Below are 19864 nucleotides of genomic sequence, written 5' to 3' on the forward strand. Positions count from 1 at the left end.
TGTAATTTTTACTTAAATGCAGCGTTTTGGCCACAGATATTTGAATAAAGCTTTGCACGGAACGATATTTGCGTAGGACAAGAAATTGATAAAATTGTAACACCGACAAGCTGCCTAATTGTAATCAATACCAAATAGGATATTTTTTGCAATGATACTTGAATACGAAAATACCGGGTAAGGGCCTGGTTTCCCGAAATGAGTGCGTGGTACGAATAGTATGCAGCAAACAATGCTCTCAATGAAGGGTGGTTCTAAAAACAGCAAAACTTTGGTGGGTGAGGCAGTATTTGAAAGGGCAATTAAGACTGACGAGTTTACGTGGGCGTTTTTCTCCCAGGGTTACGTGCGTGTGAAATGTTACGCCTGGTTTTGAGAGATCTTCCAACAGTTTCTAGTTCTGTTTAAAGACTATAAACTCGAATTAAAATAGTTTTTTCTCTGTGAAGCACAACTACATGGACACCTACATGTTAGTAAAGATTAACATCCGATAATAAGCTTTAGTGGTATATTCATGACTTCAAAGATGGTCGCATGCGTCTTAACTCAAATAATTCATGAACAAGCAGTTACAGCTATAACATATGCGACAAAACGATCGATATTTAAAAAAAAAACTTGATAACAGTGAAGGTAATGAACGGGCGTTGTACTTCAAGTATCCTGAAATATTTTGCCACTGCACGATGGTGAGCGTGCTTACTCAACCATGACCTTGCGCAAGCCTCATGCGGGGAATTCCCGCTAGTGGTCACTCCCGGCGGTATTTCTGTTGGGTGTGGCCACGCATGAGCGGATAAGTGTTATACGTACTTTTTGAGAACGTCTACTGAATTGTAATGAAACGTGTGACTAATTGTAATGAAACGTGTGACTAATTGTAATGACATGTGCCACAAATTGTAATGACATGTGTCACTAACATCACGCCTTCTCTTTTTTTCTACGAAGATTTTAAACTATAAAAAAGTTCCATTGCGAACGGTATTATTGTGTGTCCAAATGGGGCTATAGTTAAAGAAGCCCTGATCGACATTCTTGGCGTACACACACCAACAATACAATATTCATTTGCATGCTAAATACCTGGAAACATTTTTTTATATTTTTGCCGATTTAACAAGTTCCTTCTGTCTGCGACATGACGAAGTGTGGGGCGAGTATTTGTGTTCAAAAAAACATTTCTTAGTTAAAGTAAAACGTTGAGTAGCTTACAGTCAAACGACTCTTTCTAAACATCCTACACAAAGTGAATCTAAATTAAATGCGCGTTTGTTGTACAGCCTCTCGGTCTCCATCTAACGGCAAGCAAAATTGTAAATGTTATTGTAGCGCCGACAAGCAATAGTTCGTGGTCAAAGTATTAGGACTTGCAACTTTACTCCAACAACATATTATATCACAACGCTGCCAAATCCGATTTCCCTATTACACTCAATCCCTATTACACACAAATGCATCACCATTATTGATTATTACACTCGAATGCACCACCATTATTGTATGCTTAAGACCATATAACTAGAAGAGAAGAGCATAAAACAACTAAGATAGGTGTATCTAGATATACTTATATGAAACCTGTTTGTCTTCCTTGATAAAGCATGCATATTAGTGTAACAACAATGTAAGACTTGTTGGCTAAGTTATGAGAGGAAAAGGTTTACAATTATGTGTGTATTGAACAACTTCATTCACAAAGAGACTGATACCACAGTAATGACAAAAAAAAACAACTTACTGTAGATCGCCTGAATTCCTGCATGTCAAATTTCATCAAGGTTTACTGCTTCTTACTCCATATTGCACAAAAGATACCAGTTTTTGAAGCCAGAAAAAACAAGTAACCCTCCTGTTTTAGATTTTCTGCTAACTATTTATATTCACCACTGTTTTTGTCATTAGCCGTAAAAAGTTTTGTCGCCTAAACCTGAAAAATAGTCCAGCAAGTTTAATTCAACTAAAATACCATGAAAATACACACTCAACTGAATTTGGCGCCAGAAACAAAACAAAAGCGAACCAAATTTTCCGCTTGTTATTTTTCCCTCCTACTCATGCGTGTCAAACTAGTCAAGCGAACAATATGATTTCAATGTCTTGTTTTTTCGTTTTATTCACGATCATTTGGAAGTAATATTGAATGATTATTTTCTAAGACTGTTGTATTTGTCACAACATTTTATAGACGAAGATTGTTTTTTTGTAATGTTCCATTGGTTAGCAAAATAGGGGTATCAAAGCAAACGCCATTCAATACAAAGTTTACTGATTCTTTCTATGTGAAAACAACGAAGCCTTCGCACGATTCTTCTGGTGCTACATGGAACTTTATTTGCAAAAAACACAACAATCCACAATCGGACAAACACAATTATTACGTAATAAGACAAATAGAAACACAACATAATGAGAAAAAACACGATTTAAAAAAGAGTAAAAAATTAAAGTCAGTGGGCAGGTTTTGCAAGAAGAGGTAAGCTGGCTGTCATTTTTACAACAGCCAAACCAAGCCAGAGGTAAAAAGGTATGTCGAGGAAACCAACTGTGGTTTCAATAAGTTTATAATGTAAAACTAAAGATTGGTATAGAGAAAGGTTACTTGCAACTAAAATGCTAAGATTTGTCAAAAAACGTGTGATTTTATAACAGTAACCTTCATATTAAGCATGTAATCCCAAATAAATGCCAAAGTTAAAAAAACAAGCAGAAAATGGATTAAATCAAACAAAGAGAAGTCAAAACCGGTAAAAATTAAAATAGCTGTTTTTGATACAAGACATAATAGTCAATGCATTTATTAATTATCTCAAAAAAATTCACACAAAATATAAAAGATCAATGAATAGTTCAACAGCTCGTTACACTTAATGGCAAGTAACATAACACAATGATTAAATGAACGTGTTTAGTAGTAGTTAAAATTAAAATAGTCTTGATTAAATTTCATTCAAAGTTCACTGATTTCAAATCAACTATTTAGTTAGATGCGAACTTATAATACAAGGAAGAGTTTAAGGAGCATCCAAAAACCAAACCTCAAACGTTAACTGTCATATGGAGAAGCAGCTGGTGGAGAAGCAGCTGGTGGAAAATGCGAACGGTACACCTTTTCATTAAGTGCACACGATAACAATGACGTCACTAATTATGACGTAGTATCTCCCGTCAGCTCCTGGTGATGCAGATCTAACCTTGCTGTTTTTTCTCATGGCTCTCCATCAGTTGGAGGAAGGCTCTTCTCTCCTCCTGCGATTCCCTGGTCAGGGCGAGAGGAAGATGTTTGCTGAATACTTGACGATCTGCGTGAGTCGATGCCGGGTTATCATTAGGCACATAGCTTTGTGACGTAGGTTCACAGATAGTGGTGAAAATAAGCCGGAACGCTACGAGCGCTTTTTGGTGATAGAATTTTGCCGGTACGCCGTTCGGGTACGCTCTATTTTCTTCATTGTTTTCACCCTTATTCCTTGTGGTTGCATTACACGTGCACTTTCAGGCCACTTAATCCAACACACACATGAGCACAGCGGTATATATATATCTCCATGAAGGTTTGTAGTATGATTTGAAAAGGCTAAGGAAACCAACTGAAGATACCACTCCGTGCCTGGGCAGTATTTTTTTTATAATAAACACAGTCTAATTAGAATCTATGTGGTTGTTTAAAGTTATGGTAAACCCTGGAGGGTTTGGGTTAATTTAATTATATTTTGAGTTTCAAATAAATGCGTAGGAAAAAATCCGGCAGCTGGAAATTGGTTTGACCGCACAACCAAGCATTCGCGTTCGAAACAACAAAAACATCAGATTTCACTGTGTGTCGAATAACATGCACTTTGTCATCGATTTTCAACTGACCTTGAAAAAATTCTCCACTTTTTGCCTTGAGTGCGGCATTTGAAAGGCACAACCATATCACTGTGTCCGCCCCCTGCTGTGGGGTCCGGAATTTGGGTTTCATCCTGTCATAAAACTCCCCAAGACCCCGTTTGGCGGCCGGTGTGTCGACCCAACCTGGGTGGTTACACGAGAAGTGAATTTCGGGGTACAAACTCGACCAGTGCTCTGTCAGTACCGTCTGAAATACACAAGGAAAAAGAACTTAATGATGAACTGATCAAGAAACTTTCTGTAACACAGTTTCGAAAGAACGTTGCTCAAATAATTTTCGCCAGGTTAGCGCTTGCGTGTGTCACTTGTCTGAGTAACAACCGCATGTAAAAGTTTTTTTAATTTACTGAACAAAACAAGGCTTGGTATTACCCTGTATGTATTTAACCGGTCTCTTGTCGCCTCCATTCTAATTTACGTCATTTTATTTCGCAATTCGTTTTGCATATTTGCTGACGATGGCGAAATTATTAAAAACTTTTTGAAATTTTTCCCGCGGATTTTTCGGTGCGAGGACCGAGTCCAATCGGGACCCGCATTTTCTATAACCGACACTGCTGCTGGTTGTCACGTCAAAGCAACATCTCCCAATATGCTAAACATCATCTCGTACCACTTGTCTTTTGCACTGTCCGTACGCTGCTATCCCATCGTAACCTTCGGCTTTCAGGTTATCGAAGTACTTTGAACTCAACCTTTCCAGCAACATCCCGGCAGAAGTCACTGTAACCTAAACATAAGGTTGATTAGTTATCAAAAACACTGTAGGGTCGCAACATCAAATCTGGGTTATCATAACGTTGACAATGACATGATGTTTTTGTTTTTGAATTGTTTTTATAATGTCATTGCTGAATACAACATAAAGTAAAGAGAGAAATATATCACTTTCAACGAACAATTTTCGACAATTTCAAGTTGTTTTTTTTATTTGAAAAAATATTAAAATTCAGTCGAGATTTTTACAAACCCAAAAATGTTCAGCACAAAAACACATCAAACGACGTTCGCTGCGCACGTTATTTTTCTCTCTTTTTACATATTCAAAAACTTACCACCCGTGGATGTTTTTTGCTTGCTTTGATCAAAGGCAGAAGTCCTTGAGTAAGTAAGTAGGGACCCAGTGAGTTGGTAACGAAATTAACATCAAGTCCTTCCTGTTCCGTCTGCCGCATTTCGTTCACCATTTCCCCGGCATTATTCACCAACACGTCAAGTTGTTCGTGCTCCTTGACGAAGGTTCGAGCGAATTTCGCAACATCTTGTGGGTTGGACATGTCCAAAATGTGTAGGTAAATGTTCTACATCAAAATAAAAACATGTTTTAGTTGAATTTTCGCCCAAACGCGGCAAGTTTGAACGCTTCATTTCTTTCTTAACCAACGCGAATGAGGCCGACCCAATTTCTAAACTTTCTAGCGCTACAACTAGAAATAAAACACAAATATATCCACAATCTTTTTAGATTTGACCGTAATACATTCCAATTTAAATTTAGCCTGACAAGAAAACAAAGTAGTTTCAGCAATACAAAAAAATAATACACAGAAATAAAAGTTGACTATAAACAATTTGTTGCACTGTTTACCGCAAGAATTTTCCCCAAAAGTTAGAGATTTGGGTGCTCGAAAAGGTGGACCTGATACATTTTTAGAAGTGGTAGAGCGGTGACGTTGTAACGGAAGAATTTCTGCTATTATATAACTTCACAGCTCTTTACCGCAGATCTCCTATCTGCAGGAAACCGTGTGGCACTTGCTGAGAAACGTGCACTCATTTGACCCGCAAAGCCAACCTCAACATTTCGTGATCATGTGATGCTGTCAAGGAGTGGCCCAACCATAGAAATGTTACGAAGATTATTAAAAATGGTTCGATGACAATTTTCTTTCATGGTGTTATTCCCAGCCCAACATATTGAAATTAACCTTTAGATGCGGAACAGATGGATGACTTCCATTAAAACAAATCGTCAACCTTTCATTTGGTCATGGTTGACAGCGCACACCTGGTAGATCAATTACGGTGATATTTTCAACCTACATTTATATTTCAGTCAAAACCACTGAAAGTTCACGAATTTTAGGCAAACGGTTATGGGCGAGGGCATAGTTTTCTTACCTAGTACGTCAAATGTCAGTGGTTTCACTATTCCAACAGTCAACATTTTACGGGGGTCAAACTACACGGGTGGGTTAATTATCGTGATCGTTTACACATACTTGAAATTTTACATGTCTTGTGGTGATAATTTGTTTATTAGTACATTATTGTTACATAGTATGATTTCCACCAGTGCTTCAGTAACGACCAACATTTCCCAAATTTGTTGTTGTCGTATTTTTGCCTTTAGTTTCACAATACTCCAACAAAACCGGACCACATGGAGTTTTCATCCGTTTGCTTAAAAGCAGGGTACACAAAACTTATCCCAAAATTTGGGTCATACACATTTTTCACAATTGATCATATGCAATGGTGTGGTTGGCAAACGGGGGGTCGGTTGTTTTCCGAAAAGTTTTTAAATGCCAAGCCCGGAAAGCGTGATGAACTAACCTTGCGAGGGGCGTAGTTTGGTGAACCCCAGCGTGAAAACAAACATCAAACAGAAATGAGTCCAACAAACAACATTTATAAATACCAGAACTACACTGTTGTTCATGCATTTGCCTTCATTGGCGACTCGCGGGTATGCCATGGCCCCGTTGGCTTCTCCCAAATATCCAACATAAATGATTTACAAGTTTGTTTTTTCCTAATGTCCAATTTGTGGCAAATTTTTTGTGAATTTAAATTGGTGTTCTGGGCGCCACATCGTTTCCCCTGCTTCGTGAGGCAATCCAGAACTTTTGTTCGCTCAATATCATAAAACATTCCACCCCCCCCCCCCCCCCCCGCCAAATTTTTTTGTGACCAAAGGTCAATTATTAAGAAACAGTAAAATCCCAAATGCTACAACATGCAATGAAGCGGGGGAACCACACCGACAGGTAAATGACCGTCACAGGGTATCTGTTCCGATAAAAATTATTCGAATCCACCGAATCTTCAGGAAAAATGCAATATATCAATTCAACCCTTACATTATTTCCTGTTTCAGCTTCAATTGAGTTCCTGGCTTGCTCGCCTTTCTCCGGACTTCGGCAAACCATGTGTACTTCACCACCTCTGCGCGCTATCTCAGTCGCTGTAGCGAACCCGATCCCGCTGTTGGCGCCAGTAATCAGAAACACTTGACCGGTGACGTCAACGTCGAGGTCTTCTTTTTTAAACCGCTTGGAAGCGCTAGAATAGCTTCCTCTATAAACAGGAAACATATAGTCTTGAAATGGTGCGGTATATTACATAGTGAGGGCGGTCGACCCAAGTAAAAAAAAAGTTTGGATACAACGTTATGCATTGACCTTGAAATTCGGGTCCACGTTTTCATACCCAGTTTTTTAATTTAGGTTTAATGAAGTTTTACAATCAAGCAAGGTTTTTTTTACACATAAAAATTCCACGGCCAGGGTTTATTGTAAAAATTTTAACTTTATTTGAACAACACAACTTAAATTTCGCACTGAAATCAAGTTTATCGCGTTTAAATGATGTAAGTGGTTAGTCTTACTTCGTGTCATAGATGAGACATTTCGCAAGCAATGCGAGTTTTCGGTATGACGTCATCGCGGATGGCCAGAGGAGATCCAAGCTTGAAGAACCAACAACTGTTTCGAAAATTTCAAAATTTTACGTTTTTCTGTAAATGCAAAAATCACAAATAATTTAGTCTAATCCTCTTAATCGCCGAAAGAATAATTTCAAATACTTCTGACTAAACACGAAGAATTAACGTTTTTTTGAGAACTAAATAACCAAAGAAACATCAGCAAATTTTTACACAAATTCTGACTAAACACGAAGAAAAAAATCTACACAAATTCTGAATTAGCGCTTGTACGTCTTTTGCTGTTCTGCCTGAACTCACATCTGATAAGAAGTAACCGTCGCCCCATGCTGCGTTTTGGACGAAAAAATGCGCGATCTTTTTTGGGGGCGTATCTTTAAATGCATACACCTCAACTCCAATTATAGATGCTGCTGCGACTTATCCAATAACAAGTTTGACAAACAATAGTACTTGTGTCCATGCAAGCCAAGAAGCCAAACCCATTTGATAAAAAAAGTTACGAGTGTATGCTACACCCTGTTATATACCAAGAAATTGTAACCGCATTTCAGACAAACATTTTTTTCCATGGTTAATGGCGGTATAGTGCCACAAAGTGGAGGTATTATCGGCTCTTTAGCTGACAAGATCGTTAAAAGTCACACTATATCTGTACTGATGATACCTGTTCGATCGAAACAGTGGCCTTGTCTGCAGCTCACCATAAAACCATTTTTTTTCTTTTTTGAAGATTCCTGTACCTTCCTTGACCTTCAGCCCTTCGGGTGTTTTTCAAGGGCAAATGGATATCATTACAAACCGCTGGTAAACCGTATTCCAGAAAACGGATATCACACACAAACAAGATCCTAGGCCCTACAGAGAGCCACACAAGTAACCATGGATATCGTGAACTTATAGAGAGTGGAAGTTACTCCACGTTCAAGTGCCTTCTCTGAGTCGAGTTACAAATTAGAAGCAGGAAGTTCAAACGGGATTCTGTGAACTGTTACAAACCCCGTGTGAAAATCGCCTCTCTGTTGGCAAAAATTATAAAAAACAACACAAAGCCTTTTCAAAAAAGACGAAATGTGGACGTTTCCATAGAAACATTTGCGCTACGTTAACAATGCAAATGTTTAAAAGCTTGTCCGCATGAATTATTGGTAACTTGCCAATTTTCGAGTTAAAACAAATATTTTTGTTTGAGTTAGCTCCACAGCTTTATCTTAAGCATTACGTCAGGCAATAAATCTGTTTAATAAGTTGGCTTCTTTCGTCAGCACGTCAAAACAAAAAATTACCGAAAAAACATCTGCGATCGGTTTATTTGTAGAAAATGACATATTCGATCGGTCACGGTCTGCTGCTCACGGTGGTTTCTGTTTCCCCCGCAGAGCAATAACAGAAAGTTGCCGCATTCGCCGCACGGGGAAATCGTGAAACATTTTGTCTGCATTTTTACGCGCAGGTAAACATCGATACAGTTGCACTTTGTTCGGTTGCAAAAGTTGTTTTAACCGATATGATGTGTAAACTGGTGACAAAATTGAATCGATTTTCCTCATCGGAGCATGTTTTTTTACACAGTTTCAGCTGTCATACATGATGTCGACCCAAAACCGCAACATTCCAATGAAAAGTCGATTGGACAACGAACGAAACGTCGATCACATTAAAAAAAAATTCTTGCAAGATGAGCTTCTACGTTGAGTTAGTAAGCGGCATCCACCCAAAAACTGAGTCTCCATGCACCTGACGATATCGCCTACTGTTTTAGTGTTTAGACTGTTAACAGTTGGTGGATCTGTAATTTATCTCCGATCTGCACCAAGTTTCGAAATACCTCGTTGGTGCCATGCACGGAAAACCACCGAATCGATACGAGTTTGGGTTAAAGTGCGGAATTATATCTCGAATTCCAAAAGCAATGAATGCAAACAGATTTTACGTGTAAACAAATCTCGGTAAACGCCTTTTACTTGTGGCAAGGTTCGCGCACGAATAAAAAAAAAACAGTCACAGCCAAATCTCAGCCGAAACAAAGCTGAAACGAAATATCTGGTATATGTTACTGAAGAAATTTGAAATACCGTTTTCAACAAGAAGATCGCCCCGAGTTAAACCTGTGTTTTAAACTCTTACTCGCTATCCTCGTCTTCTGTTACCGAGCTCGCTTAACAACTGACCAGGAATTCCGTGCCACCATGATCCTATAATTGCGCTTCGAACCCTAACACCAGTAATGTGTACAAAGCGCAACATATAACCTAGTACTCTTGACACACCCGAAAATATTGAGGCGTCGCCACAAAATCACATGATAATAAAAGCCAATCTGGTGAATGGGTTTTTCAGCTGTCGGTCGTGCATGACGGTCTCAAATTAAGTGGAGCGTAACGCCCTTTCTTTAAAGCTGGCACGAATACAAAGTAGATGAATGGAGTTAAAACTGCACACAACGCAAGGCTTATTTGGCTTAAGTCCAATGACGTATTTTTGCAACAGGGCAAGTAAAGTGCAAGATACCTTGGCACCTTATTTATGTTGGAAAATGAAATCATTGAACATCATAGCGCCAAGAAATGCGTTCAACGTATTTGGTTCCGGTTTGCTATTCTTTGCGCAACAAAGAAACAATTAAATGAAAAAGTTAACCAAATTGAAGATAATTTCGTTTGACATTCGCTAGTAAAAACACATCGGTTTCTGCTTTGCTTTCACAACAAACTTTGACATTTACCTTGCTTCCGAACGTATCCGAGCCATACACTGAGTAACACGAAATGTCAACTGTTCTTTTTGTAGTTTATTGTCTCGTGTAGATTGACCGAATTAATAAACCGCTCCTTCCCGATTGTTATTCCGTGTCGTTGCAGTGTTGATCAAGCGCTAAACTGCCACCTTCTATCTGACGCATTTAATACACACACTTCAGGTAATTCGTGTAAATTTCCGCAAACTTGTACTCCATAAACGACGACAGGTAATCACATATTTCTAACAAGGCGTCTACTTGTTTTCACAAGTGTCTTCGTCTCCAGGCGCGGGTTTGCTATCACGTTTCTCGCTATAAATGCAAAGAAACCGAAATTCCGAGGTTGGCGGTCGAACCCGCATCGGTTCTGCGATAATGGGTGGTTCCAGGCACCGTTAGTCTGGACGAACTTTGAATAATTTAAGAAGTAACATCGTATTCTCACCACAGAATAACACAATTTTATGTTAATCACAAAAGTTCTACGCAAAGTCCTTGAAATATAGTCTGCGTTCAAGGCAATCGTCCCACGAACGACAACGCTTCCTTGCAACATGTATGGCAGACGCCATAGATTAAGTGCAGACTACATTACATCTAGATTAAATACCAACAAGCAAGCTTAACTCGTCTTCTCATACATACGCAATTTGTACTGAATTAGAGGCTTTGGCCATCCAGACTTAGTCGCTGCGGAACAAGACAGAAATACGATACCGAAGAAGGGCCACGTTAACAGAGTGAAAGATGAGGCCAAGTGTCACACAAAACAACTTGTAACCCGCTTGTCACAACAAGTGCAGACAATTCGACGCAGTTCTCCCTAAGTCGCAGCTATGCAACTGATAGCGCACAGTCGGGGTTACTGGAGGTTAAAGTTAGTGGGTTACGCAGTAGGTCGTGTGGCAAACAGCTGGTCATGCAAAACTCTTTGTACCAATTTAAAAATTGCTTGCGTTGCTTGACTTTAGAACAGTAGCGTTTGGTGTATGTATGTTTACATGGTATATGGAACGGTTTATTGTTATTAAACTGTAGAAAAGGCCCTGAATACATTGCATATAACATTGCATATAAAGGGGTACAAACGTACAAAATAATAAAAACTTGGCAACTTCTTACTGGGCTTCCTGTAGGTTTTATAGACCAGAGCGACACATTTTTATCAACCCCTTGCACAACAACACTCGATATCTTACATGGTCAACAAGTGGACCTGCATTTAAATACTTGCCAATTTTGGGCAATTTCCCACAATAAAAATAGGATGATCATTATCGTTTTAACTGGAACCTCGGGGTTATTTAAATGAACTGGTCTAAGTGCGATGTTCGGTCGAAAATTCCCGGTCTTTCGGCCATTTCGCCAGAGCAACTTTACAGAGAAAATTACCAGATGTAGTTGATGACAATCAAAGAGGAAATTGACTGGCGGGAAATTTATGATCTTAATATCCTTAGCGCAATGATAGAGGTTTGTTTATTGTTTAAGCTGGGTATTTACGTCGTCAAGATGATGGGGTTGTTTTGTTGATGGTTTTCTTAAGACCTCCACTGATAAACAAACAGAATTTAACACAAACTTTAAACTAGAACAACTCGGTATATTTTGCATCAGAATACAACAATCGTAAATCTAGAAAACCATAAACTTTATGCCTCTTTAGTGCTAAAAAATATAAATTTTAGTTTACAAATATACTCGGGTTAACAAATATTTAAATGTTTTGTTTTTGTTTGAAATGTTGACAAAGCTTGGTTGGCACTCGACTTATCACTATACAGGGGCGATAACTATGGCAAGATACATGTTAATATACGTAAATTTCATGGGCACAAAGTGACCCGGTCTTGACGTCAGCAAAAAAAATTAAACAGTGGAAAAACCGTCTGTAGCCGACTCGGGACACTCTGCAACACTTCGGCACATGTAAAAATGCACTTGCCTATATGCCGATGAATGCTGTGGCCACAACTTCCTGTAGCAGGTGTACAAAACCACAGCATCTGCATTAAGTTGTATAAACTTTTCCATTCCCTAAAGTTGACAGCGTAAATATAACCTTACAAGATCGGTTCAAACGTTAACCTCATGGCGTATACACTCAGCGCAATGCATCGTATATGAATGGGGCTGCATGTAATCATACGTAAGTGCTACCTCCAGCAGCTGTTACGTAACAATTGCTATTATTACACGCATCCTGTACGGTGAAAAGCACGCCCCTTGCAAGCCTAGCGTTGACAATAACGTATAATGGAAGGGATTATGCCAAATTTAATCCGGACCTTTCCGTGGCTACAAATCTGAACAACGTGGATTGCTCAGAATGGCATTTCCCCACAATTGTGCCAACTGTTCACAACCAAGAAAAATGTTTTGGAAAACCGGTTGTTATTTTGGACAAATCTTTGCATGGAATTCTCGCGTAACAAGTTCGTTGCAGAACCCCGCACAGCGGTCTGTAATTTCTTATTAAAATGTCACTTAATTATCGCTTGTTTATTTGCATTCATACGTTCTCACACAAAGATTGCATCTGTGCTCTTATTCTGTCTGATGGCCCGAAGTTATTTGCATGCAGTCTGTGCTCTGTGCATCAGCCAGGGGCTATCCTCAGGCCTTCATCGGCTAATACTAATCCAACCGTACACTTTGCATCTTGTGACTACGACATTTTTTCTGGCTAAATCATAGCCCTTGGCTAATGTACTGGAGCAATACTAACGCCCACCATCAATAAAGATTTTAGGATTACTGATCATGCTAATCTGTACATATAACTTTCCTATTATATCACATTTATTACACAACACAAAGTCAAGGAATCGTACATACAACAACCAACAGTGTGATCTGTTCTTTTTGTGTTGCTGTTCTCCCATTCGGCTAATGCGCTGATCTACAACAATTGGCTTAGTTCCCCCTATTCATGCTGCTTTATTACTACACAATGACGTTTGTGACGCAACAATACAATACAAAGCAGCGTAATTCATCACACTGTGAACGATTCGATCATACGATGACAGTTTCATCTATTTGCAGTCAACTCAGTTAAACTTCTGGTTCTATTGTGTTCTGAGCAGCAAAGCGGATTTTACTAACTTCTGTTGGCGAACTACAGAAGTTTACGCAGCATTGGCTAACTCTGCCACCTCATACTGCAAAAGCTTTGCCTCATCAAATTACAAAAGCACAACTCACTTTGCTTTGCACTGTTGACATCCGATTGTTGCGCTTTGCGGAAGTTGTAATTTAAATTGGTTTCAACTTTGTAACTCAACACCTCGCGTTTCGATGATTAGGGTCGACTCAAGCCTTGGGCCATACTCGTCGCCATAGCAACGCGAGATGGAAGCGAACAACACCTGACAACACGTAACCGTCGTCCGGCCAGTGTTACTAATTACAATACCGGATATCCTGCTTTGTAACAGTGGAAATATGTCATAGTTAGGCATCACCTTAAAGCGATGATAAGTAACCAATTGTAGCAGTTTTCAAACTCTCATTTTGCCACGCCTGGATTCGAACTCTGCGCACGAATCTGGGGCAGTTTTTGAAAGTCAAACATGGTCTTCCAAAAACTTTCTTCAGACGCAACAAAAACTTTATAGAGATGTTCTCCTGCGACACCTATCGGTCATGTGCAGGTAAGACTTCACTAACTCAGCTGTTCGCCCGGAAATGCGCAATGTTTTGCAGTGTTACGAATTCTTACAAAAATATTCAAGAACAACCGCTACCCGCCAAAATTTTTTCTCAGTTAAACTCTCTCAATTGGTGTTTTCAGTATTAAAAACAGTGAAGTTGAATTATCTTAACATGTGCCACTTGTTTAAAATATCACCGGGGTCCATTTGAGTATCACAACACCAGGTCTACAAAAAGTCAAGTTGATTTGCTGCATACTTTCCAGTGGTGGAAAAGTTCACAAGCGTCCATACGACATATCTCGATTATTCAAAATGTCGCTAGGTAGCCAGGGTGGAAGTAAAAAATAATACTTACCGTAGCGATTGAAGTTACAGGAAAAAAATTACCATTTTGTTTTCCTATGCTAGTTCAGATTTCTTGAAATAAGTGAATAAATTTACTAAATTTAAGTTTCTTATAACTATTTGGGACACACGAGTCGTTGCATGGTTTACTTCCTTACAAAATTGTATATAATTATTACAATGAACTGAAAATATTATGATATGTAATGCGTAGTTACGAGACAACCAAACAAAAGTTGTTGCGTGTCGTTTGTCGAACGTAGTAAAACAAACAATAACAACAAACAAGTGCAAACAAACACACTGGAAATTGTCAGGACACTTGTTACGGGTGAAGAAAGTTGCAAAAACTTTTGTGGATTTACTACAATGCTGCTTTCGTTAATCTCAGATATGGAAAGCTAGTCTAGTTGCATGGTCTTGGTTACAGTGACGTATGCAGAAGGAAATAAAGATTTAGTAGTTTTACGAACATAAAAATGCGGTCAACAGACGGGTAACTCAGTGTTGTATTTATAAAAAATAAGAAAAAGAACACCTGGAAATATTACGGGTACAAATAATCAATTGCAGTTTATTCCGTTAATACCGGCTTCACTTTTTCAGCCAAATCAGAAAGGTTTTTGAGAAACTCCTCACGGTCTCTAGCGCCCTCTCGCGTCCAAGCAAGAGTTAAATGAGTGTTGGTAGGTTTTCGATCTTAGTTGCAAAAAATACATGGGGTTAAAACCACATAGCATGAAAAGGCATAACGTACAAAACACATACAATTTTGAATAAACAATTAACTTTTATTTCCGTAAAAGAAATCAAGAAATACTTTTGATGTTATTTATTTTTTTGAAAATTCATTATTAACACGAAGATTCCAAACATTCTCCTTTGTTTTATGTTAGCATTTGCAACCTTGAATTTTACATGCTTTTCTGGCATGTTTTTCTCGAGTACAAGCAAATCTGAAATGTCATTCAGGAAAAAGTTTTAACACACAAATTTGAATAAAACTCACCGAGAAAAAACTTGCCACTAGGTTGCAACAAAGCAGCATCGGAAACAGCGAGCCAAACAATGGTGTCTGCTCCCTGCTCAGCTGTGCGTAGCTTGTTCTTCATTGCTTCGTAAAACCCCGGCATGGAATTTTGAACAGCTGGTGTATCAGCCCAGCCTGGGTGCATGCTCGAAAAATGGATTTGTTTTTCTTGCTTTGCCCATTCTTCTGTAAGAATAACCTGTTTGATTTGAAAACAAGTTTTACTACACTAAAGAAAAATGTATTTTCCCCAAAAAATTGCTTTTGTCTGAGTGTGGTGAACCTTTGCAGTGCTGTCCGTTTATTATTTGATTTCACAGGCAGGAAAGGTTGTATAGAACAACTGTTCACATGAATTGACCTTTGTCATGTGAGATAATACCGGACAGGAACTGACAAAAACATCACCAAATTTTTCAAAGCATCACATCAATGTTTATAATGTAATTTTATATTGAATAAATAAAGCCATGTTTCAAATACTTAAACTTTAGTATTAACAAACAAGTTGTACCTGCTGTCTTTTGTTTTGTGCATAAACCATATCCCCATCAAATTTTCCACTTAAACATTGCATATGTGTAGCATTCAACTTTTGTGTGTACATTCCTCCAGAGCTGACAGTAATCTGTTTAAAAACTGCATTAACTTCAGGCAAGGAGAAAAATACATAATTAACATCACATAAGGGTGAACCTTCGTACCTTGGTTTTTGCTTTATCAGGATTTTACACAGTATTTAAACATGAGTTTCTACAATTTAACACACAATTAAATGTAGATTTCCCTAAGCAAATCAAACTGCTGTGCACTTCCAAAAAAACAAATGAATTTACATACCACTCGTGGTTTTTCAGATTTGTTTAGCAAGGGTATTAATTGTTTTGTGAGTATGTAGGTTCCCAATGTATTTGTGGCAAAGTTTGTTTCCAGTTCATCACTTGTCAATGTTCTTTCATTCACCATACATCCAGAATTGTTGATGAGTACATTCAACGTACTGTGTTTTTTTGTGAATAGGTCAGCGAAGGTGTAAACGTCTTTGGGGCAGGACAAGTCGAGAATATGCAGAAATACATTCTATTGAAAAAGGATGTTGGAAATTTAGCACAAATGTTTTTAAAATAGCTACCTAACACTAAACCTTAGGAATGATGCAAATATTTTGGTACACATTTCCTAATTATAAGTGAAGTATGTGTACACTGAATATTTTATGGTTTGCAGCATGCATAATTTAACACTGTTTTGTACAACAGCTGGTCAATAATAACCTAAACATTGAAACCCACTGAATTAGAACTTTCTTGAACGATTTCATCTTTTGCAGTTTTTCCACGTTCTTCACTTCTACAAACCATATGTATCTCCCCACCCAACTTTGCTATGGCAATTGCAGCAGCTTTTCCAATTCCACTGTTTGCACCAGTTATCATGTAAATACTTCCAGAAACACTTCTTTCCATATCCTTGGCGTTAAATGACTTGGCAGCACCAAGGTACCCATTTCTGCATTATACACAGCAGTTAGGAACATAACTAACAGTTTTTGTAAAACTTTAGGACAAACAAAATAGCCCACATTGTGCATAAAGAATGATTGTGGATACGATTAAAACGTTTGCAAATGAATTTTTCAGCAACTTGTGGGCAATCTTGCTTGTTGTAAACATGACAGTTTTTGTTATGACAAACCTCTGCTCTGCATAGCTGAAACGTTCAATTATGCCACAAAAATTATTTTAGAAAATGCAAAAAATATTAGACTAGTACTAACCACACAAATATATTTTTTTGTTTGACATTTTCATTTAGGTTTGAACTGGTTTATACCTAAAGGTACGTAACTGTAGTTATGTTCAAAAAAAATATTGTTTATTTCTTAGCTTTGTGCGTTAGGCAAAAACTTGAAAATACTTGCATTGTAAATTCCCGAAGCCCCTTGACGAGAAATACTCCTTTCTGATACAACGACATGTTAAGAATTTAACCACGAAAACACTGAGTACTAGAACGAAATTAAGTCCAAACTTAGCGAAGCCCTTGTGTCGGCGTCCTACTGTTTACTGCTAACGTCATGCTTCTTCTTATGTAATAGTTGCTCATGCGTGACAATGACTCGGCGTTATGTAAGCATAGTATATAGTCATAGAATACTAAAACAGTATTCTATGTTTTAGTATTCTATGATATAGTATACTGTAAGAAAGTCAACATTTTGAAAAAGATTTGTGCAAATAAAAATATTTTCCTTGAATAAATACGCAGTAGTTTTCTAGTAAATACAGATATTTATCAAATATGTCTCAAATACATCTTCTGTCAACTATCAGCATGTTAGGTCCGATAAAATAAAAATACGGTCCCCGTAAAATATCTGTACTTCATTTAATGTTAATTTATAAAAACAACCATTAGGTTTACAGGCTTGGCAGCCCAGGCATTGCAGCCTAGCTGGATCAGCCACTTTTTCCTGACAAGTCGGAGCAAGATTTGAGAAATCATGCTCCCGGTGAGGTTTGAACTCACGACCCTGGGCTAACCAGGCCCAACGCTCTACCAACTGAGCAACAGGAGCTCAGTGGTTTCACAGGGTATACTGTGGCCAAGGTACACTGGTGCGCAAGCGCACAACTTGCCAGGCAACCTTCACATATACGTAGGGGATCTCTACCACCGTATCAGATAACGCAGTAATATTTCATGCCATTGCATGAAATATTACTGCGTTTATAAAAACAATTCACAAATGTGTTTTGGCATCAACAAGATGAGCTGGTACCTCGATATCGAAAACCAACCAATTTGTATTTCGTAAGGTCTAACACAACTGTTTGCAAAACTTCCAAACATTTATTACGCTCATCATCACGTGGTAAAGACGAGCAAAATAGACTATGTAGCGTATACAAAATCGTTGGAGTGCTTGCAATAGATCACAACTCATCCTTTTCAGCCGGATGAGGGGTAATGATTCTTCCTTTATGTGCTGCCTTTAACTGTCTTACAAATTCTTCATCGGATGATGGCGCCTAAAAATATACAATTTATTTATAATGTGGGAAAGGTGGAGAGATTACATGCAGCTGATTTTTACATATTTACACTTCAATGCCGTTTACCCAATTTTACGCTTCACAGAGCCTTTAAATTGTCATTTTGTTGAGATCACATAGATGCGGCGCATTAACAGCGATTTTAAGCGCAAATCACCAAACATATTTCTCGGTGCTATGATATGTTGTATAGGGCGATCGCCCATTTCTCGACACCCACAATAGCTTTGCCGAATGTGCTCCCCAGTGTTACAATATAGTATTGTAAACATATATACTTTTTCTCCTTTGCTGAGCTTTGAATCAGAGTAGACTCCAATACAAGCGAACGTTCTTTCATGACAAAACCACACTTGGAATTGTTCCCAAGGGAGATTCTTTATCATTTTGGGGACCTCCTCCTCATAGTAATCTTAAAATTGCGACAAAGCTCATAAAAATAGATTGATAGAAACGACAAAACAAACTTGAACGCAGCTTACCCAGCATATGATCACAGGTTTTTAGCTTCTGGGTCATCGGTTGTTCGTTCTTTTTGAAATATTTACGTTGACAAGCCTCCAAGTACTCTATACTATTCGGGTTTTCCTCGGTGTAGAGCTCCAACGCTAAAATAACAATTTTAATTTAACCAAAGTTTTTTCAGCTTTAACCTTGCATTACTGAATTTGCGTTACAATTGATACGATTTTTGCATTAAAAAGGGCAAAAGTTCGTAACTTCCTTGATGTACCTTCAACCGTTTCTCTGCATCCCTTGCAGTACTCATCTGAAAACAACAAACACTTTGATGTTATGCTAGAAATATTCAAAGCACGATTCTTATGACTGAGGCCAATTTACAGTACATGAACTTGTTGTCACAACATTACATATATATGAACATGTAATAATCCTTGTATACTGCCATTTGCATGAGCAGACTTCGTGCAAAGTTTTCAAATAAAAGAAAGTTCAATTGAATAAGGAATTGCCGAAGATTGAGTTGGGTGCTAAGCAGACCCAACCCATTAAATCACATGCTAATAGGTAAAAAGTTTGATATGCCACGTGACCGTAACGCGATTGACCAGTTAAGCGTGACTACCTTGTTTAACTCCTTCGGGTAGAATAAGTTCGGCACGAACCAAGGAGGTGGTCGTTACAACCAGCAGTGCTGCTATACATCGGTAAATTATAAAACTCACTGTATGGTTGACCATGATTATCAACTACATAAACTATAATAAACTAAGTTAGAAAGTTGCTGGAATACTTTGCAGACCAAACCCTTGGCTCTGTCATCTAACCTTTAAAATAAACCTGGCACTAGTCGCGCTTTGATGTCACGCATACCCGAACATTTCCGCCACATTAAGATGAAAATTAAATGAAGTTCCAGCAAGATTACATTGATTTAGCGTTACAGAACGGTGCAGAAATGTAGTTTGGAAATTATACAAACACCACAATAAAACGACCTGTAACAAA

General features: G+C 38.3%; 3 protein-coding genes across 3 annotated transcripts; all 3 read right to left on the minus strand.

Moving 5' to 3' along the window:
- Positions 1-2322: 2322 nt before the first annotated feature.
- On the minus strand, positions 2323-7638 carry LOC145894835 (dehydrogenase/reductase SDR family member 12-like). The gene is made up of 6 exons (XM_082983489.1): positions 7508-7638; positions 6981-7197; positions 4953-5198; positions 4511-4627; positions 3865-4084; positions 2323-3305 (listed from the first exon to the last, which is right to left on the minus strand). The coding sequence occupies exons 1-6, from the start codon at positions 7561-7563 to the stop codon at positions 3193-3195; spliced, it is 969 nt and encodes a 322-aa protein (XP_082839615.1). The 5' UTR covers positions 7564-7638; the 3' UTR covers positions 2323-3192.
- Positions 7639-14440: 6802 nt separating this feature from the next.
- LOC145894142 (dehydrogenase/reductase SDR family member 12-like) lies at positions 14441-17395 on the minus strand. The gene is made up of 6 exons (XM_082982613.1): positions 17260-17395; positions 16631-16847; positions 16179-16418; positions 15853-15966; positions 15318-15537; positions 14441-15007 (listed from the first exon to the last, which is right to left on the minus strand). The coding sequence occupies exons 1-6, from the start codon at positions 17313-17315 to the stop codon at positions 14883-14885; spliced, it is 972 nt and encodes a 323-aa protein (XP_082838739.1). The 5' UTR covers positions 17316-17395; the 3' UTR covers positions 14441-14882.
- Positions 17396-18205: 810 nt separating this feature from the next.
- LOC145895236 (uncharacterized) lies at positions 18206-19864 on the minus strand. Its single transcript, XM_082984007.1, has 5 exons — positions 19482-19864; positions 19128-19163; positions 18877-19002; positions 18673-18806; positions 18206-18370 (listed from the first exon to the last, which is right to left on the minus strand). Exons 1-5 carry the CDS (start codon positions 19594-19596, stop codon positions 18275-18277), a joined length of 507 nt encoding a protein of 168 aa, XP_082840133.1. The 5' UTR covers positions 19597-19864; the 3' UTR covers positions 18206-18274.

This window comes from Ascidia mentula, chromosome 3 (genome assembly GCF_947561715.1).
Source record: "Ascidia mentula chromosome 3, kaAscMent1.1, whole genome shotgun sequence".
In the NCBI taxonomy this organism is placed as follows: Eukaryota; Metazoa; Chordata; class Ascidiacea; order Phlebobranchia; family Ascidiidae; genus Ascidia; species Ascidia mentula.

What these genes read in the sequence shown, in the direction of transcription:
- LOC145895236 (XM_082984007.1), bottom strand. Translation starts at nt 19,596, where the DNA reads ATGGTCAACCATACAGTGAGTTTTATAATTTACCGATGTATAGCAGCA. An exon ending in ACCCGAAGGAGTTAAACAAG is followed by an intron (nt 19,164 to 19,481) that starts GTAGTCACGCTT and finishes TGTTGTTTTCAG; the next exon opens with ATGAGTACTGCAAGGGATGC. An exon ending in AGCTCAGCAAAGGAGAAAAA is followed by an intron (nt 18,371 to 18,672) that starts GTATATATGTTT and finishes GTATATTTTTAG; the next exon opens with GCGCCATCATCCGATGAAGA.
- LOC145894142 (XM_082982613.1), bottom strand. Translation starts at nt 17,315, where the DNA reads ATGTCGTTGTATCAGAAAGGAGTATTTCTCGTCAAGGGGCTTCGGGAA. An exon ending in GGGCTTCGGGAATTTACAAT is followed by an intron (nt 16,848 to 17,259) that starts GCAAGTATTTTC and finishes TGTATAATGCAG; the next exon opens with AAATGGGTACCTTGGTGCTG. An exon ending in AATCTGAAAAACCACGAGTG is followed by an intron (nt 15,967 to 16,178) that starts GTATGTAAATTC and finishes GTTTTTAAACAG; the next exon opens with ATTACTGTCAGCTCTGGAGG.
- LOC145894835 (XM_082983489.1), bottom strand. Translation starts at nt 7,563, where the DNA reads ATGACGTCATACCGAAAACTCGCATTGCTTGCGAAATGTCTCATCTAT. An exon ending in AAGCTGAAACAGGAAATAAT is followed by an intron (nt 5,199 to 6,980) that starts GTAAGGGTTGAA and finishes ATTTTGATGTAG; the next exon opens with AACATTTACCTACACATTTT. An exon ending in GCAAAAAACATCCACGGGTG is followed by an intron (nt 4,628 to 4,952) that starts GTAAGTTTTTGA and finishes CCTTATGTTTAG; the next exon opens with GTTACAGTGACTTCTGCCGG.